This window comes from Botrytis sinoallii, assembly GCF_014898435.1.
Source record: "Botrytis sinoallii strain Bc 23 chromosome Unknown BSIN_012, whole genome shotgun sequence".
NCBI classification, from domain to species: Eukaryota; Fungi; Ascomycota; class Leotiomycetes; order Helotiales; family Sclerotiniaceae; genus Botrytis; species Botrytis sinoallii.
In genome coordinates this window covers 249008-276189 of record NW_024066039.1, presented here as the reverse complement: position 1 = coordinate 276189, position 27182 = coordinate 249008, and the positions used below count along the sequence as shown (strand labels likewise).

Below are 27182 nucleotides of genomic sequence, written 5' to 3'. Positions count from 1 at the left end.
CATCTGCATCCTCAATTCTTCATATTCACTGCCATTTTCACATTACTTCCGGATCCGAGAATTGCCCATTTCTGTCTTTAGTTATCATCATCTGTCAATCTTCGCAAGACCTACCTACCTGGATAGATATTGATATTGCTAAAGACATTGACGATAATCATGTATGGATTTACCATCGACTTCTATTTTTGAAGAAAAAAAACACCCAAAGAAAAATTCATATCTCATTATTCATCTTCTCTTCAAAAGCGGTATCTACATAATTCCCCTCCTAGATTTAAATCCCGTAAACATCCAATGCATGTTCATTAATATACGCAATTCCCTCTTTCCTGTACGTATCATCCTCAGTATAACTACCCGTGACATTGAACACCAAGTTCTTTTCCCCTTCCGTGGTATTTCCCGCATAATTGGGCCAGCTCACTCCAGTCTCCCCATTCGGAACCCCATGGACAATAAATCCTACCCATCTCTGACTCATTTCTTGAGCCAGGTCAAAGTAGTTCTGGGTTTTATTCGCGAATGGATTGACCGCGACTAAAGTATCATATCCAAGTCCTTGAGTATTATTAAAAACAAATGGTATCTCCTGGAAATGTGTCGCTCCAGTAGAAGCCGGTACACCATTTACGAGAACATCGAATCTATAGGTATAGACAGGCACACCGAACTTGGTCCAAGAATGGGCGGTAAGACGTCGAGGCGCTTGCATGGTGAGATCTCCTATGTAAGCGCAAACACGACGGTACTGAAGGCCGACTTTTGCTGTTAATGGGTTCTCGGGTGTGTAAAGCTCGGGATACATTTCGAGACTTGGAATGCCGACAATTTGATCATTTGGGTAGAGTTTCTGAATCTCCAAATTGGCATCGGAACCGGTGAGCAATCCGAGGCTGTTTAGCATGTCTGAGAATTCAGAGTCGCTGTTGACTCCAGTACCATTGGGTCCATAGCCGGATCCAAAGGCCGTTCCTTCATCGGTATTCGTACCAATGAGATATGGAACTCTGACGAAATTTCCAGAGGAAAGTTGTTTGCTGGGATAATCGGCGATGAAATCATTGTCGAGGTATGCGAAGAAAGGACCAATGCCACCAGCTGTTGTGTTAAGTGCTGCATTCATCTCTGAAAAGGGAAGTTTACGAAGACATTCCAAGGAATCTGTAGAGGTGGTGTTGAGACCGAGAAGATCTGCACAAGTTGTGTTTGCGACGACGGATGTGAAGAGTTTTTGGGGTGTTGTGGAGTTATAGACACCGGGGTAATCATTTGGGAAAAAGGGAACTGCTGGACCACCCGATTCAGAAATTGCGGCGCGGAATAAACCATCATCTCGTCCTATTTATTGTTAGTAAGTGGTCAAGTAGAAGAAGGAGTCGAGGAATCAATAGAGGAACAAACCATTGTAAGCCAATATTTGAGCACCAACACTGGCAGCTCCAGCGCTTTCACCCCAAATAGTAACCTTTTCTTTATCTCCTCCAAAAGATCCGATATTTTCATGGACCCATTGTAAAGCCAATCTTTGATCTCTGAAACCCAAGTTTGTATTTCCAGTCTCTAACATCTCACTACCACCCAAAAAGCCCCATGCAGAGAGTCTATATTGGACTGAGACACCTATCATTGGTGTGCCCATATCTACACTGTTTTGAACAATGAATGATAGATTATAGCGAGCATCTCCTGAGCCACCTTCATAGAAACCACCACCATGGATCCAAAAGGCTACAGGTAGTGATGCATTGAGCGGAACGGATGACGGGCGGATTACGTTCAAGTAAAGACAATCTTCATCAGTTTCTTGTTCGAAATCATCTGGTCCATATCCTACACAGAATGGAGGGTATTCTGTTGCTGATTTGGAAGTTGTCCATGATTCATTTAGACTTTGAGGTACGCGGAAACGGAGGTCATTAATTGGTGGCTGTAAGTGTGAGGGTTAGTCACATATAAGGAAGAGGAGGGTGGAAAAGGAAATAGGGAGATGGAGAGGAGGGAGAGAAAGAGAGAGAACGAGGGAGAGAAAGAGAGAGAACGATGGAGAAAAAGAGAGGATCAGAAAGATGGCATAAAAAAGATAAAAGATGACCAACCTGAGCATAGGGAATTCCCAGAAAGAAATCTTGATTATAGTAACTATTGTGAAGTCCCGTGTAGGATCCATTCTTGACCGTAACACTCGGTGCGGTGGAAAGAATCGTAGGAATTGCCGAGACCAGAGGAGCCCAGAGGGAAAGGACGGGTATGAGATCCCGATGGAGGAACATGATCAAAGAGGTGACAGTTAAGAGAATAAAGAACTTGATGGGAAGAGCTGGATTGGTGACGGCGGAATCATCGTGTATTTGTACCTTTCTCGGAACGCTCTCTCCATTCTTGTTTATGGATATTGCCTTGGCCATCTTAATTCTCATCCATACCCATATCAAAGACTCGTTTGTCATCTGGTATACGAAGGGTAAAATGATAAAGTGGAGAAGTGACGAGTGACGAGTGACGTCTCGATGGATTCGATCTGTCATTGGATGGATTGAGAAGAGGATCCATTAATTGTTTGAATTTGCGGAGTGCATGGGTAAGTGCCGAAGATTTACCTTTAATTTTACTGTCAAGTGAAGGATGAAAGAGAAAGGGTGGATTGTCGATGGTGGATGGTGGATGGTTGATTACTAGGTAGTGTGAGATGCAAAGGAGGATGGGGTTGGGGTAACCGATATCCCTACATCGTGCACATCCCTGTATCGTGCACACTTTTTTAGCTTTCAAAAACATCAATATCACTATCTAAATATCGCGACAATATATCTTTAGAAAGCTATATAGAGCTTGTGCTAGATTATATTAAAAATTAAGAATGTTCTAAATATATTTAGATAGCTTATTTATATGAAGTCGATTGTATTACATTCTCAAAACAATATAAAGGCAAAACCACCTCCTATAAGATAGGCTATACTGATATACACCAATATCTTTATTAGAATAGGAAAAGGCTTTATTAGATTAGATTAACAAGTTAATATAAAGATCTATGTTTCCTACAAATATTATAATTAGGAATTTAGTAGAAGAAATAAGAGAATGCTCTATAAAGAAGAATTGGATAGTTAATTTCGTTAAATAGTATAAAAGTTGTATTTAAAGTTGGTATCTTTATTGTATTGATAATTTGTATATCAAGACTGATAATATGAATATGTTTGAATACTTTTATAATCTTATTGATACTATTTTATATTGTTATTGATTTATATTATTTAAAAAAGCTTTTGCTAATCTCTTTCTTTTATTATTTAGTTAGCAAAAGCGATTATAAAATATGATATTGTATCAAAAAATATATATAATTGGGATAAAAGGAGTTCCTGATTGGTTTTGAGAAAGTTATAAAGAGGATAATGAGTATTAATATATATAAAAGAAATAAAGTTACAAAAGCTAAACAAAACGAATCGAAAAAGTTTATTATTTTTTTAGTATATATAGTTGCTAACAGTACAGCTCTATTACCTACCTTAATCTATAAAGGGAAATCAGGCGATCTATAAGATATATAGATTAATAAGGTGGATATAAAAGATCAAGCTTATTTCGGAGCCTCAAGTAATGGGTAGTCATTTAATGCTTTTGGGCTTAATTAGCTTATAAAAGTCTTTCAACATTATATACATCTAAAAGCAGGTAAAGGATACTGGTTATTGATTGTAAATAGTTATTCTAGCTATATCAATATAGAATTTATATCAAAATACAACGAATTGAAAATCATATTATTGATTCTGCCTCCCCACTCTATATATCGATTATAACTACTCGATATAAGCTACTTCCTCCCTCTTTTAACGAATTATAGTATAGAACTCAATAATTGGATATATAAAAGCAGAGGTTTAATTAGCATATCGAAACACAACTTTTGGGTTATCTTTAAAGTGATTTGGGCTCAATCTGCGACTTCTCATAATATACTACGATTCTTTGAAAAAGTAGGTATTTATTCATTTAACAAGGAGGCTATTATATCTAGCATAAAGCCAGAAAAAGTTACTATACTATTTATATCGATACAGCTTATAGGGAATAAATTTAAAACACTATATACATCAAAAGCTCTATATCGACTTAAATTAGAATTTCGACGAAATCAGAACCTCGAGATCATTTCGAAGCTTTTTAAGACTGCCTTATTAATATAGCTAAAGCTGATATTCAATTGTATAAAGTAAAAGGTCTAGAAGAGGCTCTAAAGATAGAAAAGAAGAAAAAAACTCGTTCCAAATATTTAAATCTTATAGGGGAAGAGATTAGTGGTGCTTTTTATATTCCTTTTTTCAGATTGAAAAAGCTAAGATCTTTTAATCAAAGAAAACGCTTATTATAGAGTAGGAAAAGGAAGTTAAGATATAGGAGAAGATTAATAAGAAAGCTAAAAAGGAAAAGGAAATGATTGAAGTTAAAGAGAGGGTAGTATAAAGAAAGATGGATTGTTAATTTACAAAAGATATTAAAGAGGAGATTAAAAGAGTTTGTAAATCAATAGGATCTTTTATTAAAAGAGATTTAAAAGCTTCAAAAAGGTTTATATATTATAGATCTAATATCTAAGAAAACTATAGAGCCCTTTAATATAATAATGGTGGATAAATCAATAATAAAAAAAGAGAAGGGGGTTATACGGTCGAAACAAGGCTGATAGATCAAGATTCCTATAAGGTTTAAATAAGAAAGTTTTAAATCTTCTTTTTTAATCTATTATATCTTATTATACTTTTAGATAACTTATAGCTTATATCTTATTGAATATATTTATTATTAAATATTGAAGTTGTTGTAGGGTGAGTTTAAAAAACGTGCACGATATAGGGATGTGCACGATGTAGGGATATCGGTTACAGAAATCTTGCAGAATTCCCAGGAGATTCCCAGAAGATTGGTGGGCAGTGGGGTAAAATGAAAAGTGTGGAGATGCGGAGATGAGGGGGGGGGGATGATTGTTTCCTTGGATAGCCTGGTGAGCGTGATGAAAGATAAAAGTTGAATCGGCAATTAGTCTTCACAAGTTTGAAGACGGGAATCAAAAGGTCATCGAGAATCAAGTCAATTCTTGGGATTGATCGATGAAAAATGTAACCTCTCATTGAGGCATTTAATTGACGGGCAATTGATGCGAATGGGTGAGCAATGCTTCTGATTAGGTTGGACCTCGGGAGATGAACCTACAGTATGCGTACGATGTTGTTACTGGGTGGTGAGGGTAGTACTGGGTAGCAGGTATACAAAGTAAGTCAAGTGTCAATATGATGGTGGGGTTAGAAATGGAGACGCTTGGGTCGCCGAGAGCAAAAGACTTTTCTTTCGCCGATGGGATGAACTAGTCCTGTCTCTCTGGAAGGATACCAGTCTTGGTCATCTTTCATCAAAGGTATAGAGAGATGTATACAATATATTAAGAACGTATGCTCTGTTGAAAAGTGTCAATGAGACTAATGAGAGTGGATTATCTTTCTAAAGAGCTTCTACCATCATCGATAATGGATAACGCGTAGTAGACAATGAATCAACCATGATAGATTTGACGTTGCCATTGGCTCACCGCTGGATAAGATAGAGCACATAACAGTAGCCAGAAGTGATGGTGAAAGTGGGAGTTCGACTAAAGAGCGAGAGTCCACAATCAACTTGCACTCCACTCCAACTTTCGATTTGGTGTGATTTGGATTGAAGAAGCTCGAGTACATACCGAGTACCTAATACCCGATACGTATACTCTAATCCACACCTGGGCATGTCATCATCCCCTGCTTGCAGACATCTGACAAGTATATATCGGGTGTCGATTCCAAACAGTTCAATTGTAAGATTACCTCGAATTCGAACTCATTAACTCACTCCTAAGAATTGAGTCCCTGGTTCGAAGTGGATTGTTTCAAATATACATAAACTCTATTCAAATTCCACCGTCAGGCCAATTCTTCCCCTTCATCCGAATCGCTATCCTCAATAACAGTAATAAGCTTTGGTTTGGTAATAGGACCGATTGTCTTCTTCCGCTTTAGTGATTTACTGCTTTCCATACTGATATTGGATACAGCATCGGAGTCGTCGGGATCAAGATAATCCATGAATTCATTCTCCTCTCGCTCGACATCTTGTGCAAGAAATTCGTCTGCATCAAAGTAATCTTCTGATTCCTGTTCCTGTTCCTGCTCATCCTCTTCTTCCCCTTCATCGCCCTCAGCTTCCACAATTACCTGCGATGTTGCAGGGCCCTTTCCCTTCCTTGCTCTTTTTGGTTTCAATAATTTCTCCACCACTTTTTGACCTCTTGTTCGAAGAGATAATTCTTTCACCACATCATTCCATCGAATTTCGGTCTGACAACCAGGACACATCCCTTTGACAGGAACCAATTGTTCACTTGATTGCTCATCCTTCTCGCCTTGGAGAAAGTGTTGACTCAAGCATGTCATGTGGGTGATCGAATTACAATCTATGTTCGGGCAAATAGTGTAGAGACCCGAGTTGTGTTGAAGGTCTTGGTCACAAATATCGCACGATTCTTTCATATCAGAACGAAAGACTCGTTCCCCTTTCTCTAAATGCGATTTGATGTCCTCGTAGGCTACCTTCAAAGCTTCAATTCCATAGGGTCGGTCTCTGGTCTCACCATCCTCGTCACTCACTTTTGATTCCGCTGGTGGAAAATCTGTAATGATGGGCAAAGTATCCCTCAGAGATCCAGTGGCCGCTTTCGACCATTTAACCCAAGCCTTATGAACATCCGGTGCAAAGAATCTTACTTCTAATGGCCATCGTGAAAATGATGGAACACTAAGTAAAATATGTAGGTTTGATAAGAGTGATTGAAGGGAATGTCGAGGTCTTTTTGGATGACCCGATCGTTTCTTTCGAGTAGCATGTGAAATTCGTGCTGATGGTGGGATATGAAGAGTTATGTGTGGATTTTGCCAGGCCCATCTGCTGGAGGTTAGTAAGTGGAGGGTGTGAATTGAGGAGAATCATGGTGAGCGTTGAACGAAGGGATACTGTAAGGGAGGGAAGAAAGGGTGAGTAAGGTAATGTATGTACTGAAGGGGTATATATGTATACATGTATGTATCAAGATATTTCAATTATAGAAACGTCAACTCTCAAGGAGTGTCACGTGGATGTATCAAGATGTATTAAAGATGTATCAAGATGTATTGTTCAATATCAAGAAACTTACTCAAATTGTAGAGCGGCAATGGAGGTAGGAAAGCCGGTAACGATACAAGCCATTTCCCATGGTCTTAAATTGCCTCGACTTGTTCTCACGGCACCACCCTTTGCCAATCCATTATGTTGCCGAAGTCGTCTGACTATTTTTTCATGGGGTTAAATGTCAGAAAATGTAAGCTCACTCAAGTCTCTCGGTTTGTTATGTTATGATATGTTGCATGGTTACATCTGATTATTGTACGTGGCCATGGATTGGATGTTGGGGAAGATTTTGAATAACCTCGGACTTACCTGGGTTTGGAGTGGAACCAACATATAAAGCACTATGTCGAATCGTTGAGCGAAGAAGGTAACAACAATAAAATGCAGGCATGGGACGATCGATGGCCATTTTTTGGTGAAGAAAATGAAGATATACTATAGAAGTACTTTTTTTTGACAATCCTCTTTATTTTTTCTTTGTTTTGTTCGGATGCCGTTCTTGACTTAATTGCCACGCCACTTATATCATTCTCTACGCACGCACGATGAATAAATTTGACGATATGGGTACTCGGTGAAATGGCCGATGTGACGGCGGTCCGGGGTAAATTCCCCAGTTCCTGGTAGTCTTATGCGGATAGTATCAAGGAATGTAGAGTTAATGTGTTCGATGTGTTGTGTTGTGTATGGTTTGTGTGTGTGTGTGTGTGTGTGTGATGTGTGGTGTGTGGTGTGTGGTGTGTGGTGTGTGGTGTTTAAGGTTGTTACCTTTGATCAATAAACAAAATACAATACTGTACCTAGGTACCTAGTACTCTAGACCATCAAGCCAGCATCAGCATCAGCATCAGCATCAGCATCAATCCTTGAACATCAAATGGCATTGGAAAAGCGCCAGAACCGCACATCTGGGAACACACCAACATATCAGATGAAAAGCAGGAAGGGATGGGGTAGGCAGGTAGGTAGGTAATCAAAACGACCTTCCTAATTGAAATTGATTAATTATTATTAATAGTATCCTACGTGAGATTTCTACAGAGTACTACCTAGTAGGTATATACACAACAAGAACCCAGCAGTAAGCAATAAGATGTTGGTTCAAGTACCTAGTACCTACCCTACATAGACACCTACATCAGAAGTTCTCTTCTTCTCAAGTTCCCCCGTCCCTGGTTGAATTGACAATTCTGACCACTTCCAGGTTTGAAGCAAATATTGATTGTACGCTGTATCCCCAAAAGACTCGGGGTAGTGTTTATCTTAGACTTGCATAAATGATTTCATACCGACGGGAGGAGCACCTACTTATCGCTGGGTGTCTAGGTATTGATAAGGCAAGGGCAGGTAGATCAGATCAGATCAGATCACCAGTTCAGATCAGTCAGTCCATCCGTTAATCTGAATTGCTCCAAATGAAAGTCACTCAATCACCCATCAACTCATTTACTCATCCACTCACTCATCCACTCACCAGTAAGTAGTCTTGTACTGTAGTCTACCTAGGTACTACTTATCCTACTCACTCATCAATCATCACTCCGCTCAACATCCCAAAATCTAGAAGAATTAACTTTGGCTCACTCCACTCCGTGAAAAAACCTGGAAGCCACTGATCCATTTATCCCGGTATACATCTAACACATCTAACACATCTTTTCTGAATTTTGATATCACAACCTAGGCAAGCTTCCCAAGCTAAACGCTTTTCGTCATTTGTCAACGTCAAATGCTTTTCATTGGTGAGCCAAACGACTTCTGGCCTGAGGTTGCAAAATGACCCCATGCAATATAAATCGCATAAGGAAAGCTTCGAATTAGTGCCTAGTAGGTGGGTAATAAATTGATACGGACGGGAGAACGGAGGAATGTCAATGTGAAGGTAAAATGGAAGAAAATGGGGAAGAGGAATGAAAACGATGGGGAAAATTGGATGAATGGAAAAGAATTGTTTCGTATCAAGATTTCCAATCAACATTATCATTCTTGCTTCCATCTGTATCTCAATTTATGATCCTCATCCCCGTCCTCATCCACGCCCTCACACTCACACACCACACAGATGCAAGGATAGTCGATATCATGCTAAGAGAAATAGGAACAGAACGCAGCTCGTATAGAGTATCAAGTCAGTCACCTCTCACTCTCACTGTCCATGGTACAATTTGAATGATCGAACGTGAATTCATTTTCCACATCTGTAATATCATATCAATTCACCAAGAAATAATCCCCAACCATACACCACTCTTTGTGCCGTAGCGTTCCCATACAGCAAGACATGCCTACCTACCTACTACCTAGGTAGATAAACCAACCCATTTTCCTTTCATCTTCTCCACATTTATCAAAATCCCATTTGATACACCTGGGTACCGGTACACCTGCCAGCCTACCTACGAGCCTACCTGCCCGCGTACGGACGGAATATGTGTTAAGGGTTTCCTTAGCGGCTTAACCGGATCTCTCTCTCTCTTGTGAGTCGTAAACATCCTATCCGCCCTCCACCATTCTCAAATCAAATCCTCCACATCCAATATCACAATATCACATCCACATCCACATCCACACCAAAATCCACACCAAAATCCACATCCACCCACACCATACTTCATTACTCGAACTACAAACCAACCTCACTCAAACTCATTCTCACTCTCACAGGCGAATCATCACATCTTTCTCCCCAGATAATTAATACGCCCTTCACAAGATCTCTACGTACCTACCTTTGTCTACCACCTTCGTTCACGCCCAATTCAATTCGCCCTTTGATAACCACACCAGGGCAATCAAGAAGTGATAAACCTTCATTACTTGATTTCGAGCCAAACTATTTTAGTGTATTGACCTTAGGTTCCTGATATGCGTTTGCATTGATTAGTTTGATATCGGCTCCAAGACACCACAAACCACACCGTACCGTCATTTTTCTCATCCTTTCTTTCCATCTGCCTTACCAGCCCAGTACGAACGAGGGGAACGATCTTCCACGATTCTTTCACATAACGATCACAACGATTGGTACACGAATATCATTTCACCATCTTTCTTAATTCGATGTCGATAATTTAACCTTCGTCTTCATTTTCGCAATCAACATCTACCTACGAGCATTGCACCTGTCTGCCTACCCCTTTGGTGGATTAAATCGCCAATATGGTTCAGGTACCCATGAATACAACGGCTTCGAGCTCGACCATGAGAGCCTCACCTTCCATCGGTACACCAAATGGCAGCTCAAGTTCCAATCGAGGAAAATCAAATGGAAATGGCAATGCTTCCAATCCAGCTGCGGCGCCTACAGCTTTGAGTGCGATGATCTCTCCACCTTTGGATTTGACCAGCGTAGAGAGGAGGGGACAGCCGACGGCCAGCCGAGAAAATCCAAAAAAGATGCGTCCTCATGGTTTGGAAGAAGCCCCAACCTATAGACCAACGGCAGAAGAGTTCAAAGATCCCTATGCATACATTCGAAGTATTGCGCCAGAAGCTGGAAAATATGGCATTTGTAAAGTTATTCCACCAGATTCCTGGAAACCAGAGTTTGCGATCGACACCGAGGTACGTTTTCACCACCACTTATTCATTACCATCGCAACCACACAATTACCTTGCGAATCTGCGACTCACACCATTTGGTCACAACATAAAACATTTGCAGATCTATTCTAATGATTCATAGCGTTTTCACTTCCGCACGCGCAAACAAGAATTAAATTCAGTCGAAGGCAGTAAGTTCAATCGCAACCTGGATCCATCCCTATAACCCAATCCTATTAACACTACCCATTTCCACTACTAACAACATCTAGGCACACGAGCGAATCTTACGTATCTCGATCAACTTGCTAAATTCCATAAACAACATGGCACAAATCTCAATCGGTTTCCTAGTGTCGATAAACGACCTCTCGACTTGTACAAACTTAAGAAGGCCGTTGATACCAGAGGCGGATTTGAGAAAGTCTGCAAGCTTAAGAAATGGGCTGAAATCGGGAGAGATTTAGGATACAGTGGGAAGATAATGTCCTCATTATCGACGTCATTGAAGAACTCATATCAAAGATGGTTGCATCCTTACGAAGAATACCTACGATTGGCCAAACCAGGAGTACATCAACAACTAGAATATGAATACGGAGGACCACTTACACCATCTCCTGCAAACTCGCCGATGAAGAGATCAGTACAACATACACCATCGAGTCTGAGGGGTGAATCTCCTGCGATGCGCGCATCGGATGCTTTGAACACAAGTGTAATGAAGGAGGAGTTCGAAAAGAGCATGAAGAATATTCCGATGTTAGATGCTCCGGTTGTACCAAAGTCACAAGCTACATCTAGTTTTACTCCGGTGAATGCTGGCGGGTTTACAGCTGTCAACTCTACACCTTCATCATTTACACCTGTCAATAATAATCGCCGTGAACGAGAGTCAAGCGCTACTTTTACACCAACGCCAAGAAGACCATTCGATAGTCCGATTTCATCAGCTAAAAACACCCCCGAGTATAAACCATCTGCGCTGAGTTCAGCTCCGGTATTGAATGGTTTTACTTCTAATCCATTACTCAAGAGACAATTAAGTCATGAAAGTTTGGATTCGGGTAAAGGGAGTCAACCACCGGAAGATTCAGACAATGGTGGAAGACGTAGCAAACGACTTAAGAAAGGTAAAGTTACATTTCTCATATTCATCATGCATCGAGCGAATGCACCATTGTAACATTGTAAGGTTTAAATGAGAAACCTCGATGTATCATTGGCGGTCAAGGTTCCCGGCTAACACTACCCCTGCAGATGCTGTACCAACTGTGGCTGGATCACATATGACCCAATTTCGACCAACACCACCTAGAAATCCAGGAGAACGTGGATCCTCAACACCTGGGGAGGTCAGTAGTGATTCTTCTTTATCTTCTATCTCCTCTACCATTTGTTCGGACACATACTTAGATTCAGATCAGAAATGTGAGACTTGCGGCAAGGGTGATGATGCTGATAAAATCCTGATTTGCGAATCTTGCGATTATGGTCATCATATGCAATGTCTTGATCCTCCCGTGACCCATAAACCAGATTTTGATTGGCATTGTCCTAGATGCTTAGTTGGAGATGGTCAATTTGGATTCGAAGAGGGTGGAATCTACTCACTAAAGCAGTTTCAAGAAAAGGCAGCAGACTTCAAGGAAGGATACTTCCAAAACAAAATGCCATTTGATCCCGTTCTCAATTGCCCTCGACCAGTTACGGAAGATGACATTGAAAGAGAATTCTGGAGATTGGTTGCGAGCCTAGAAGAAACTGTCGAGGTTGAATACGGTGCTGACATTCATTCAACTACACACGGAAGTGGATTTCCTACCCTGGAAAGACAACCACAAAATCCCTACTCTACCGACCCCTGGAATTTGACGAATATGCCACTTCATGGAGAATCCCTATTCAGACATATCAAATCGGATATCTCCGGTATGACTGTACCTTGGTTGTACGTTGGAATGATCTTTTCGACTTTTTGCTGGCACAATGAAGATCACTACGCATATTCCGCAAATTATCAACATTTCGGATCAACAAAGACTTGGTACGGGATTCCAGGGGAAGATGCCGAGAAATTCGAAGACGCCATGCGAGAAGCTGTACCCGAATTATTTGAAACACAACCTGACTTATTGTTTCAATTGGTCACATTATTGACCCCAGAACAATTGAAGAAAGCAGGCGTCAGAGTGTATGCTTTGGATCAAAGAGCTGGTCAATTCGTCATCACCTTTCCTCAAGCATACCATGCTGGATTTAACCATGGTTTTAATTTCAATGAAGCCGTTAATTTCGCACCCACGGACTGGGAACCATTCGGGGATTCTGGAGTTGAGCGCCTTCAACAGTTCAGACGACAGCCATGCTTTTCCCATGATGAACTCTTATGGACTGCAGCTGAAGGTGCGGCAACTGGCGGTGTTACCATTCAGACCGCCAAATGGCTAGCCCCTGCTCTTGGACGACTTCGCGATCGAGAGGTTTCACAAAGAAAAGATTTCACTGATAAACACAAAGAAGATGGTCATACATGTGTCATTACTGATGTCATTGAAGGTGCTGGTCCCAGGTGTCAGATTGGATTCCAGATCGATGAAGAAGATGTACCAGAGGAGGAGTATCAATGCACTCACTGCAAAGCTTATGCGTATATCTCAAGATTCAAGTGCAACAAGAGTGGCAAGGTGCTGTGTCTTCTCCATGCGGGTACTTATGAATGTTGCGATATCACCGAAGCAGAAAGATTTGCGGGTACTGACCATACTCTTCATTACCGTCGTACAGAAGAAGCCATTTCAAGTATGCACCAAAAGGTCGCTGATAAAGCAGGTTTGCCTGAAATCTGGGAAGAAAAAGTGGAAAAGTTTCTCGAAGAAGATGCGACTCCATCGTTGAAAACTTTGCGGACCCTTTTGAATGAAGGAGAGCGCATCCCGTATGATTTACCATCCCTCCCTTCACTCAAGAAATTTGTTGATCGTTGTAACGAATGGGTGGAAGAAGCAACAAACTACACCGTTCGAAAACAGCAAAACCGACGAAAGAACGAAAAGGCCTGGCGCAAGGGCAGTAGAGCCGCAGAAATGGAAGAAAGGGACCGTGAATTAAGAAAATTCGAAAACGTTGTCAAGTTATTGAAAGATGCGGATAGAATTGGCTTCCATTGTCCAGAAGTTGATCAATTACGAGAGCGAGCGGATGCCATCACGAAGTTCCAGACCGATGCCAGAGCGGCTTTAGCCCACCCAAGTTCACGTCGTACGACTGAGTTTGAAGAACTTCTAGAAGTTGGACGAGGATTCAATGTCGACATGGTCGAGATTGATAAGCTTGAGAAGGAAGTTCAACAAATGAAGTGGAATGATCGAGCCCGTGATAATCGTGGAATCTTTCTCTCTCTAAAGGAGGTCAGCGATATCATCGACGAAGCTACAAAACTTCAAGTTTCCGACTATAACGATTACTTGAGCTATTACAAGGAACAAAAGATCGCTGGTATGAATTGGGAAATCAAAGCCAAAGAAGTTATTGGTGCAGAGACTGTTCACTATCCACAGTTGGAAGCTTTGTCTCAACAAGCTCAGGCTGCGTCGCTACCTGTATCACAAGAAACATTGGCTAAGGTTGATCAAATCCTGAACAAGCATCGAGAAGTTCATAAACAGATCGTTTCGCTATATGACCGTTGTAGGGATCCCGATTTCATGAAACGTCCTGCCTATGCGGAGGTCGCTCTTCTTCAAAAGGAACTCCAAGGATTGGGCAGTAAACCAAGCGGTACTCTTGATTTGGAAAAAGAAATCAAGCGACATGAGGATTGGATGCGAGAAGGGAAGAAATTATTCGGCAAGGCAAATGCCCCTCTACATATTCTCAAACAACATATGGAGTATGTTATGGAACGAAATGTGGATTGCTTCGATATCAGTCAGGATAAACCACGACTTCCGGCTGAACCGTTATCTCGCGAACCTTCTCCTTCAAATGAAAAATTACACAGTTGGGAAGATCCAAGATTTCGGGAGGTATTCTGTATTTGTCGAAGGATTGAAGCCGGTATGATGATTGAGTGTGAGCTTTGTCATGAATGGTCAGTTATTCGTCTCTTTTCCCTGGAGTCTTGCTAATTAACAATAGGTACCATGGCAAATGCTTAAAGATTGCTCGTGGTAAAGTTAAGGATGATGATAAATATACCTGTCCCATATGTGATTGGCGTGTAAAGATTCCTCGCGATGCGGCTAGACCAAAGCTCGAAGATCTACAAACATGGCAAGATAAGATTCCGTCATTACCATTCCAGCCAGATGAAGAGGCTATCCTCGAATCAATCATAAACAATGCTCAGGAATTCCGAAATCATATTGCACCCTATTGCAATCCAGTCATGTCAACAGCAGACGAATCTGAAACCCAACGATTCTATTTACGAAAGATTGAAGGTTCAGAAATCTTACTTGCCTATGAAACCAACTTCTTTAGACAAGAACTTCACAAATGGTCACCAGTCGCGCCAGATCCTCCGCCAGTACTTGAATCTTCGAAATCAACACGAAAGCCTAGACCAACAAAACTTCAAAAGTTGATGGCACAGCATGGTGTTAATGACCCCGAAGCTTTGCCACAAAATTTGAGAACCAAACCTCATAACTTCAAAAGGAAGAGTAGTGAGCCTAGTGGAAGTCGACCAATGCCTTTGCAACCTGCCCCAGGAAGATCACAGCCTGGGACCCCTACCACTCATAGTTTTGGAACTAGTTCTGGACCAAACATGGCAACTATGGGTTCACATGGTCCGATTCTAAGTGGTCTCCCAAGTGCTCATGATCATGCGCATCCTTATGCATCTTACGGCCACGATCCGTATACCAGCATGGCGGCTTCGGCAAATCCATCTCCGGCTTTTGCACCACATGCTTATCTGAATGCAAACGGTACCCCTACATTCGGACATGCATCTCCTCAACAACCAAATATTTTCAGTGAGGCAGGATTGTCAAGGATGGATCCTTCTGTTTCACTCCATAGTCCAATGAGAGATAACTTTGTGATGGGCGTTAGTAATGTTGGTCACACTCCTCTAGGTGTTACTGCTGGCGAAGACAAACTTTTGGGAGATAGGATGTTTGAACAACTTACGAATGTCAGTGGAGATGAGGAGCCGATCGGGAATAAAGAGTCAACATCGATTGATAGGAAACCAATAGATGATGATAAAGATTCAGCCGACGCGACTAAATGGGACGTGGAAAATAATAATATCGAGTTATTCTTCGATGCACCTTGATTAGTGCAATGGTTGGTCATTTGCGGCATTTGCAATCACACAAAAAGTCATATAGGATTTATGACTAGCGAAGGAAAACATAGAAATGGCATCGGGGGCCGGCTGGTAGCATACATACGGTGTTTACTCCCGTGGGATGGTTACTTTATGGATTCAAGGCGTTTTTCATGGGATCGGGTTCCAAATTCCGACTTGCCTTACGATGTATTATTTAACGACTGATTTCTGATTTTCTCGTCTCATGCATGAATTAATGGATCAAGTGTCGAAATGGCTTCGGTTTGGGTTTGTTATTGTGTCTAGGTTTCGGTACGCGTCCAAGTTTACACAATACAGAGATAGATGATGATTGAGGTAATTGCATACATACATTTGGGTTTATGTTTACAATGCAATGGGCGGGTTTATGTTGGGGGATTGCTATCTTTGCTTTGCTTTTTCTGGTGGGTGGTACTGTGTGAGGCGAAAATGGGCATGCGGGAACGGGTCGAGTTTTGAGGGGGAGCATTTTTGGGTTAACAGCGATAGCTCGCTTTGGCTGGCTAGGTGTATAGCTAAAAAGTGGGTGGCTTTTTATGACGCGTAGAGAGAGAGCGGTATGATGATTATCTTCGCAATAGAGTTGCATAATACAACTAAAAAAATACTTGTGCCGATGCAGTGAATGAAAACTTCAGAAATATACTATATACTCTCGCCTTTCCTCGATCAAGATATCCGACTTACACAAAGCTCGTTCAAATATGTAATTATGCCTCGCAAACTATGGAAGCATTGAATACATTGATTCCTCTTTAGATCAGAGGTTCGTTTGAATAAATAAAATGGAACAAAATTCACATTGCAAATGCATGTGCTTCACTCCAACCATTGGCATACATCTGGAGCAAACTCAAAAATCAAAAAAGGTGGCTAGAAAATAGCTATGCTTCGAGAGAGCAAAGAAATTCCTGTAATGACAGACAAAATACGGAAAACAAAATGCAGAAATCTTAGACCCACAACCTATCCGTCAATTTATCGCTCGAAAACTTCTAAACCTCCTCTTGTCCAACATCTGAGTAGATAAGCCCGAATTATTGTACAATTCTTCCGAACTATTAGAGAGATTTCTTGTAAGATCTGGCTTTGAAAAGTCATGATGACTCCTAAGAACACGGTGGGCAACTCTTCAACCAATCTTTGATAGGCTGAGAAGCATAATCGAGGAACTTATGGCCCCAGGCATCTTGGGCACATACTATTTTCATATTAGTGTCCATTCAAATTCGTTCATATGCCGTTTATTTACTAGGCTGCTGCTTCCATCACGCACTCTCCATCATCTTCGACTATAATTTGGAAAGGGGGAGAGAGACATCTACTCACGGCAATCACAAGGAGGATCCTTATGCATGTTATCACTCTGTTTCCAATTGTAACCTTTCAATTCACAGACGGGCAAGGTGAAAAATCCAGCGGTGGAATATGCTTTGTTAGCATCATTGTTGCCGACGAATTCACGTGCGATGTTGTTCATGTGCCAGGTGATGTCTTTGTAGGCGTCGAGGCCATGTCCGGTGTACATGTTGTAGGTGCTGGCGTAGAGTTGTTGGAGTTCTGAGAGAGAGTCAATGGAAAAGCTTAGGGGGAATAGGAGGAATAAATTAGATGAGAAGAGGGGAGACGAACGAATATTGAATCCTCCAATAGAAGCAACCTTCCCATTATCAATACCCGTCGGAGCAGAAAACTTGGAGTTGTTGTCAACGCCTGCTAAAATCATCATACCCTTTTCGCCGCAAAATCTTCTGGGATCACCAGCATTCTTTCCACCGGTATTACCGTGCCATCCCGAACAATCTTTGACGACATCTGGGATGTAGATGAAAAATGCATTTTGCGCTTCCCAATATGCCTGCAGGAGTTTGATAGCTGCATAGCGGGAAAAAAGTCCGTCGAGACCATTCTCGCCACCAACATAAGCTTGTAAGACTTCGTCGCCGGCGAATGCACCGCCTGTGAGGAGATCTTTCAACTAGATGACAAAGTTAGTTAGGTAGTTAATTCTTCGCACAGAAAGCAAAGCATGCAAGAAATGAGAACAACATACAGTCCCCACACTATTCCCATTCACCTTTCCATTCGAAAACGTTCCGCTGTGAGAAAATTCCAGCGAGCTCAACGCCAGTTGTTTCATCACCGGTAAGTAATCCGAGAATTCCAACACGCTCAGTTCATCAGATTCCTTGCTATCTTGAATGTCATTCGCGATGGTGCCGGCTAAACTTGCTGTTCCGGCAGCAATGCCAGTACCAATTGTGAGCATACCGGCGGTGATCTGTGTACCAAGTACCGGGAGAGTAAAGGCGAGGGCTCCGGGTACCCAGCAGGTTCCGATTACAGCTGCGACGGCAAGACCGCCGGAGATAACCGTCACTGCGTTTTTGGTACCGATTTTTGCACCAGGGGTGGTAGGAGCAAAGTTCTAGGGGATGCTGTTAATATTCTCCTCTTTTCATTGTGAAGGAAAGATTTCGAAAAACGTACAGATTGAAAAATCCGCACTAGTCTGCGTAAGCGTATCAAGCGAATTACTCATGACTTTTTCCCATTGCAGATACATCTGCTGCACATTCATCATCGCTTTGATTCCCAACCAACCCTGTTCCTTTTCTGCAGGCGTTCCGCTCAGAGCGCTGCAGCTGGCGGGGGTAGTGTCGCAGTTATCGAAGCTGTTGGGACAGTAGAAATCTACATTGTAGCGGTTGCCAAATGTTTGGTGGAAATCGAAATTGGGATCGCTCATTCCAGTTGAGAATATGTCGCTGATTAGTTGGTCCATGTTGTGGGATGTCCATGTGTCGCGGTTGAGAGTGATAGGGCCATTGCCGCAGTTGTCGGAGGCGCCGCCGCCGTTGTTGGGCTGTATGGCGAAGATTCCGGGGTTGAAGTTGGAGGGGATGGGAGCGAGTGCTTCGCGGGCTTTGACGGGGGCGGGAGAAGCGGTGGTTGTAAGGACTTGGGAGATGATGAGACAGAAGATGGCTTGGGATTTGGAAGAATGCATTTTGTAGTGATGGGAAGAAAAGAGGAAAGAAATATTTGGGAGAATGAGGGAGAGATGAAAATGGAAAGAATGTGTTTTCAACCAAGTAAATAAGGGAGAGAAAAGGAACAGAAAAGCTGATCGGAAAAACACCAGAGAAAGAAAAGGGTATAGATATGTGAACTGAGGAATGAAATTGATAGCAGATCAAGAACTTTTATATTCTCAAGATTTCCAGTTTCTTTGATGACGACTTGGCAGAATTCAAGATGCCAAGATCATTACTCACAAGAAGGATTCGATACTTCAGCCAAAAAATGTACCAAAAGCGTCGAAAGTTTGCATTTGGCTCAAAATACATCATATACATGATGCTAACCTTGGCTGGCGTTAGTATCCCTAAGAACTTCTAAAGCGCCATCTCTGATGTTCTACACATGTAGAACGTTCATAGCCCAGCTAAGAGACAAGCCAAGCGCTTATATCGAGATACTAGATGATGATGTGATAGAATGCTGAGAGGCTGATGATCGGATAGGCTGTTCAACTGTTTTTGCGATTCTGTATTTTCTTTCTTTAGAGTTATTCTACGACTTGGGGTTTGCGAATGAGGAGACAATCTCTACAACCAATCGAAATAGTTAGCGAAATGATAGGATATCCAAATCGTCAGCTCGTTGAATTGGGATGATAATGTGATCGATATGTAGTAAGCTTATGCCAAGTTTTCCCCCAGATGTATTTGCGTTGCGGCTCAGCCTTCAGTATTGATGATTAAGTGTGAGCCAAGAGCGCCGTCATGTCGCCAAGAGAGTACAATGAGTGATGGGATGGATTAATGCTCATGAGTTTAAGCTTAAAAGATCAGATCAATGCAGGCACGATTTTGGAGGAGGATTTACGAAGCCCCTCAATTCGCCAGTCCAATTTGCCTTGTTTATTATCACCGACTGGCTACTCAGAGCCCGACAATTGCTTATTGGGCCCATGAAACCATTTCCGTTTCGAGTTCTTTTTCGAAGGGCAAACATGTACTTTGCCTTTGAACGGGTGAATGTTCGTTCGTCGAGAAAAATATTCCCATACTTACGTGGTGATGACATCGTAGCAATTGAACCCCATTCAGGACTCAGGAGAAGCGGGCAATATATACAGTGTACATTTGACAATGACTCTTGAATTTTCAGGACTGGGATGGTTTTTTGGAAAATCATCTGCCAGGGTGACAAGCTTGTCTTTGATTCACCAAGAACTGAAGATATCTCAATGAGTGGTCTCAGCAGTTAATAAAATGTATCAACCAAAAAAATGAAAAAATTAAGAGAATTGATGGCCCAGTTGTACCTTGCCATCGATTTAGAGATGTAGCGACTGATCAGCTCTAGCAATGTTGAATACTACCTCGCCGTCTCGTACCGTGGTAGCAACGACGATCTTGAGCTCATGTCTTGGCATCTGAATCCAAGAGAGTTCCTATTGTCGTACGAAGGAAACAATACATATGGAACTCATGACAGTTCAGACGGAAATCCTCCTGATATCACGAGACCGGCTGGAGAGATATTCTGTTGCAACTATGCCAGATGTAACCCCACGATTTAAACCAAGAAAGACACATAAACTATATTGAAATTCTACCCCGGACGTGGACTGACTATTTATGACTAGAAAATGATCGTGAGAGATTCTCATGCAGTAGCGAGTGAAGTATAGAACATAAGTGTGTTTTCCCCATGTTTTTAATCAAGGAGGGCAGTCTAAGAACCCTGATCCCAAGTGAAGTAGCCCAGGGATTTATGTAGAAAACCCAAGAGAAATAACAAGCACGTACTCTCGTAACAGAAGGAGTCTATTTCCTGCTTCATTCTCAACCATCGACATAATGACTCAAATTGCCAGAACGTCGTCGATATCTACCGTAGAACGGGCGCGAGATAAATCAAATTTTAGATTCTGCCGGGACTGTTCAGCTCAGTGGTTGGTTCGCAAGCGCGAACCAGGGGCAAGATCTTGGAATGTTCAATGGATCTGTGATCATTAATGCAACGAAGGAATAGCCCATATATGATCAGAGACGATTTGAAAGAAGGAACAATAATTGGAAGAGGCCATCATCAGGATAGAAGGACCCCGTGTTGACCACCATATCGCGAATTGAATTTATAAATAAAAATTGAGAATGTAAATGTCTGGAAGATAATACATGCATGAAAAGGGAATATAAGGCCAGGCTTGAAAGATGTATAAGAGTACTCATAAGGCGACGAAATGCAATTACACATTGAATAAGATGAAAATGGAATGTGGATTTCTTCATGTGAATCAAACATGGAGTATCCAGACTGAAGTGATCTTACTCACCCTCGAAATGGCAGTGACAGAATGTGGGTAAAACCCTCTCCCTCTATCCTTGTGCTTGAAATTTCCTCGATGAATGAAAAGAATACCACGAGTCAACTTGCAAAAATGAGATGTGCAACAAATGCATTCTATATTGTCAAGATATATTGAAGCCTCCACTGCAAACAAGAGAACGAGTCAATATCAAAAACTGAGACATGCAACAAACATTGAAAATATACGAAAGTCTTCACCAGAAAGAACTGCGAGTCAACATTCAATATTTCAGACATGCAACAAACGTTCAGAACCCACGAAAGTCTCCACCAGAAAGACCTACGAGTCAACATTCAAAATCTCAGATATGCAACGAAACCAAGGTTCCATCTGACGGTTCGAATACGAAGAGGCCAGAAGGAGATTATACCCATAATGAAAGGTACGAGTCAATGTTCAGGTATGCAACAAAGGGTCTTTTCCCTGCTGCGCTTCTAGAGGTCGGGGATGTCCGCAATGTTTCCACAATTTAGAGAAATAACTCGGGGTAAGATGGCGCGAGTACAAATACCCACCGATGTGTACAAAGCTCAGCGAGGCGTGCATCCTCACCACGACTCAGACTCAGTTGTTAGACGTGCAACAAAATGATTTCATGGACGGATGAGCCAATACAATGCCTTCTGCGGCGCAAAACTTTAATACTGTGAAAGGAACTCCGTTTGTGTTCGATTAGAGGTGGAGTTAAAATGGTACGACAATTTGTGCCCTTGAGTCAGTCGTAAATGTGCAGTCGGCGGTCTCCGCCACGGCGTTTGTCATGGGATCTTAATTTAGAATGCATGGCCAACGGGTATGACCCGCATAATTGACAGGCATGACGCAAAGATGAAATGTGCAACAATTGTGCATAATATAGATATATACTGAATACTCTGTCTCTTTGAGATCTGGTGAGAGTTGATGAGAGGAAATTCTGAGCGATAGACATGCAACAAATATTGCATGAATTCATGCTGTCACGGATGTATGTCCATTTACGATTTGACATTCCACAAGAAGAAGCATGTCCGAGAAGGGGTGAACCCGATATGGCAGAAATGAGCGAGACTAGCTGCCACGTTTTCCTTTGGAAATTGTTAGTGAGTAGAGCTGACTAGCCATCACGCAAAACTGTATTGACTACAAGATTATCACAACTGTCACGAGTCGTGGTACGAGAGGAAACCCTTTTTGAGGCCCCACTACCTTAGATAAACGCTTGGATGGACCTACCCATGAAAAGGAACGAGGAAAAAATACCCATGTTATTGAGGCTCTTACACTTTAGCATATGTGCGTCGCCAACGTTCGCCAACCCAACGGTCAACTGGAACAAATCCGAGATCATAGAACACGATGGCCTTGATCTCTAAATCACTGCTTGACTTTGTTGCATATCTAGAACGGAGACGGGCATACTTTCCGAACTTGTCAGTATTCCCGTGGATTCTGGAAGACCGATATTGTAGGTGAGTGGTTGGAAATAACTCATGGAGGATCGCCGAGATGTGATATTTTCGACAATTAGCGGCTGAGCTGTAAAACCTGGGGAGGCTTACGATCAACTACTGTAGCCGAGCCATATCCAAACAAGGCTGAGATGTGAGATCGTCGTGATAGAACATATTTCTTTCAGAGGTTCAGTGCTTGGTTCTAGTTTGCTGTCATGTTCCCTAAGTCCGATTCTAGATGGCCATAGATGACCTCAAAGCTTCCATATCAAAAGCTTCTTTTCTTCAGCCGGTTTCACACCCGTTTGTCCATACACAAACCAAACTGCCAGGCATCATCCTTGGATATCTGGGAAATGATCACAATTATGCTTTTGATGGGAGAGGTAGATGACTCGCGCGTGTCTGTGACTAGTGGGAACCTTAATTGTCAGATTGTGGCTCTCGAGCTTCGTGGGTGTTGAACCGATATCATAATCTCACGATAATAGCTTCTGCAATCCACAATGAATAAGAACGAAACTCGTTTCTCCGTCCGTTGTACAAAAGTCATTTCAACTGATCGAGGTACATGATCAAGTTCCATGTTCAGGATTGTTGTTTCAATTTGCTGAGGGTGGTCTTAGTCATCCAAACGTTAGTAAGCACGCTTATGTTCCATCCCATAGGAAGTTTCACTCAACCACACAACAAATTGACAACCATTACCACAACAGTACCATAATGCGACAGTCCAACAGTAAGAAAGAAGGATAGAATTGTTGCGTATCTCAATTCTCAACATTTCAACTCGGTCAACAAGTTTTATATTGCTACATCCACTAGCTACTCGGGTCTCGGATTTCACGCCATAATTCTTCCGGAATGGCATTGATATTCAAGAGCGGCTGTCAATGTTGCACGTCTCAATTCTCAACATAACGCTTCGCTACTCAACCCCAAAATGGCCTTGAGAATTGACTGACTAGAGCTGAGGTCAGGGCAGACAACGCAACAACACAAAAGATCTCTTTCTGAATTCATTCGAAACAGTGATCATTTCATTTGAGAAAATCAAAACATACACAAAAATTCACAACTACTCCAGCATTGAACACATTCTCATTTTCGGTACTGTTTCGACTCTTTATGTGTCCAGGTTTCAGTTGGACTCCCGAATTTTGAGGTATTCCAAGCACGACAATGGCCAAAGACCCAAGATGCCCATTCAGCATGATAGAGGCTGCTTATGATGTACCGAAAAAGATCAAAATGTTGCATATCTCAACATCTGGGCATTTTCAGATCTACACTTGGCAATAATTCAGAGCTCCAATTACCAACACAAGCATGCCCGCATGTCTTACATGACCATTCGGAGGACAAAATTGGACCCAGCCGAATTTGTACACTTCTCGTACTCCTTATTGCAGCTACAACTACCCACAATTAGACAATGAACGTCACAGAAAATTATTTTTGTTGCATATCGAATTATTTGCCAAGGGTGAATAGGGGCAATTGACAAGAATGAAATAAAGTAAAGACAGCCAATACGTCACATTCATCCCCAAGGTAACCGCCCCTCAGTGATTTAGATTCGGGTGCTCGGGAATTATTACCTCAATTTTCGTTGAGGTGAAATCACATGTCAACTCTTCAAGATATCTTGATATGCCCCAACCTCTTATCATTTGAGTTAGTCTCTCATGGCATGAGGGGATTCTCGATTGGAAATATGTGGAGGTAGTTTCTGGATCTACACATATCCTCTGCCTGCTTTGTTCTTACGTACCCTCACCAGCACCAGCACCGGCATCATAAAATCCAGAATTCTCGGAACGTTCAGCACCTCAATCAAATTACCCCACTGGTATCGGATCGTCTCGCTCGCTTTCCCCTTACTATCAGCACTTGCGTAGCTTTCGATCTCAACGATTGTGCCTGAAAGTCTCCATCGGGCTTATGCGCTACTTTCGATTGTGAATGCCTCGCTTGTTTGTTTTCTCAAATCGGAATTTACACGTTACTTCCTACTTCAATCTTTAATATAGATCATCCTAATTTTGTTGCACATCTCAGTTTCCATGGAAGTAACGAGATTTTCCATTGCTTCTTTCATTTTTCCATCTTCCGGTGTGAGTGGTCATTGCATTTTTGAGTTTTGAGTTTAGGGTTAGGGTGCCACATCATAGCACGTGTACTTCATTAACACGTCGACGATCATGTGCACGACCCGGATAATTGGTAGATTTAAAGGGAAGACTAATCTGTTGCAAATCGTAAGGTTACCCAAGAATTTAAGGTTTGCTGATCGCAAACATTAATTGACAGAATACGGACGTGATGAAGTTCTCCGACCGTCGTTGGTACGGAATAATCTGATTGTTCCACAGATCGGTGAAGTATCACGGCATGAATATCAAACCACCAAGATTTGTTCACCACAATACTCTGTACGTTCGAAACAATTGACAAGTTTGGAAATTCTCGACTGTAGTCAGTGTCTTATAGACCTATCCGATCAATTCATCAAATTCTTACGCCAAGGATATCATTGTGGTTAATTCTCAGATTAGCCGAACCATCCAATCAATCCCCCCTTCATTTGAACTGGAAAGACTAGATTCATACACCTCATCAGAAATCCTTTGAAATCTTTCCATTGCCTTTGTTGCAAGTCTTATAACCCATGGCAACTTCATGATCCACTCATTTACCAAGGTGACCCCTGTCTTTGGATGATGAGTGGGAGTTCGTCTGCGCATTTAAACCAGATATTCGGGACGTTATTGTGCAAAGGCATGGCGATATTCTTACAAATCATGGGGGCTTTCATTCGGAGAAGTTCTAGGACCTCTGTAAGTCATTGCTTGTTATATGATGAAGGCGTTAAATCTGGTAGGTACTTAACCTTCTTTCCAACCCAATGGGTACTTTATCGTAGGCTCCTGAATTTTGATTCATGCATTGTGAACCATCAAACATCTTTCATATGTAATAACGCAGTACATTTTCTTCTAGCTACTAGTATCGGAGGGATCGCGGAGGCTACATTCAAATTATGATTCAAATCACTGGTTTTGATTACAGTGGTCAGGAACCATAACTTCGCTTTCAACTTGATTGCAGCGGCTAAGTGTAAGTGGCTCACATCTTTTCTATTAAAAAAATCAGAAGCTCAAGTACTACCTCCCTCAAGATGTTCGAAGTTCTCCCACCTTTCAATGTATTGGACTGTTGATAGAAACCCCATGGCAAGATCTAAAAAACCCCGATTGATAAAGTGAGCCAAAGCAATAGTAATGCTGCCCATTGACTTTCCACGACTTCGGAGTGTTCGTGCAGATAGTGAAAAGCCTATCACTGACAATTTTAGTAGTCTGGGTGAGCGGGGAAGAGTCTATTGCATCAACAACGGCTTTAGTTTCCCCAAATATGACCAGCATGTGCAGTGCTATTGTGTTCTATGACATTCACCTCTCAAATCAACTTCACTTGCTGGTCAAATGTACCAATAACACATCTTACATCTTATCATTCACCTGTTTTCTAAAGTGGATGCTAGTGAATGAAATGTATTTAATTTCTGCCGAACGGCTGAAAGATACTCACTGGTACCGCCACGACAGCATGTTTTTGCGGTGAAAATATCCCTTGTAGTACGAAGGATTGGCCATATATATCTAGATATTACGAATTTTCAGAAGAAGACGAAATTCTGTCTTGGTGCTTCTCAGTCGGTGGAATCTTGGCTTCATGGCTGCCCTGCCTAGTTTGGATACTTTTGTATATACAAACCTCCATATATGACTACGAGTTCGCTCCCTTTGTTCCGATAGTTGTAAGAAGGAGCGCATGGAACGAGCTCTTTCATTGATTTAAACTGGCGGACGAAAACGCCCAGTCCTCCCAGACCTGCCGAGCTCTCTTACTACATGTCATTGATACATTAACGAGAATCGTTTTCAAGCATTCAATCGATCGTTTTTTTTTTCCTCCAATAGCCAGCAGATGCACACTGAAGATTGATTAGATCAGCAAAATGCGAGTCCTAAATTTGCTTAAGAGTTCCATGCATTGAAAAGGCACTAGAGAAGCATCGCTGATCCTCAAAGGATACGCGACGGGGCAATATTGTTGTGAACGTTTATCAAATTAATATTCATATAATCATTGAAAAAGTGAATTCATACTTTGGTCTTTTAGATAACAGATGTGCATTAACTGGACACCGATTCAAAATGGCAGTCTCTCCCCCGAGAACGCCGGACAACAATGCTCTAGAGAAAGCGATACTGAA

The 27182-nt window shown here is 41.8% G+C and overlaps 5 protein-coding genes across 5 annotated transcripts; 1 reads left to right on the top strand and 4 right to left on the bottom strand.

Annotated features, from left to right (window-relative positions):
* Window positions 1-204: 204 nt before the first annotated feature.
* Window positions 205-2408, bottom strand: EAF02_007157 (uncharacterized protein; the record flags this gene model as incomplete). Its single annotated transcript, XM_038903205.1, has 3 exons — window positions 205-1341; window positions 1405-1930; window positions 2100-2408. The coding sequence occupies 3 exons, from the start codon at window positions 2406-2408 to the stop codon at window positions 278-280; spliced, it is 1899 nt and encodes a 632-aa protein (XP_038756684.1). The 3' UTR covers window positions 205-277.
* Window positions 2409-5966: 3558 nt separating this feature from the next.
* EAF02_007156 (uncharacterized protein) lies at window positions 5967-7618 on the bottom strand (the record flags this gene model as incomplete). Its single annotated transcript, XM_038903204.1, has 3 exons — window positions 5967-6984; window positions 7235-7367; window positions 7519-7618. 3 exons carry the CDS (start codon window positions 7616-7618, stop codon window positions 5967-5969), a joined length of 1251 nt encoding a protein of 416 aa, XP_038756683.1.
* A 2750-nt stretch (window positions 7619-10368) lies between these two features.
* Window positions 10369-16042, top strand: EAF02_007155 (uncharacterized protein; the record flags this gene model as incomplete). Its single annotated transcript, XM_038903203.1, has 6 exons — window positions 10369-10773; window positions 10895-10943; window positions 11025-11885; window positions 12013-12107; window positions 12180-14845; window positions 14893-16042. The coding sequence occupies 6 exons, from the start codon at window positions 10369-10371 to the stop codon at window positions 16040-16042; spliced, it is 5226 nt and encodes a 1741-aa protein (XP_038756682.1).
* Window positions 16043-17190: 1148 nt separating this feature from the next.
* On the bottom strand, window positions 17191-19091 carry EAF02_007154 (uncharacterized protein; the record flags this gene model as incomplete). The annotated part of the gene is made up of 5 exons (XM_038903202.1): window positions 17191-17282; window positions 17411-17641; window positions 17714-18059; window positions 18135-18460; window positions 18572-19091. The coding sequence occupies 5 exons, from the start codon at window positions 19089-19091 to the stop codon at window positions 17191-17193; spliced, it is 1515 nt and encodes a 504-aa protein (XP_038756681.1).
* Window positions 19092-22726: 3635 nt separating this feature from the next.
* On the bottom strand, window positions 22727-23074 carry EAF02_007153 (uncharacterized protein; the record flags this gene model as incomplete). The annotated part of the gene is made up of 2 exons (XM_038903201.1): window positions 22727-22898; window positions 23019-23074. The coding sequence occupies 2 exons, from the start codon at window positions 23072-23074 to the stop codon at window positions 22727-22729; spliced, it is 228 nt and encodes a 75-aa protein (XP_038756680.1).
* Between the last annotated feature and the right edge of the window lie 4108 nt (window positions 23075-27182).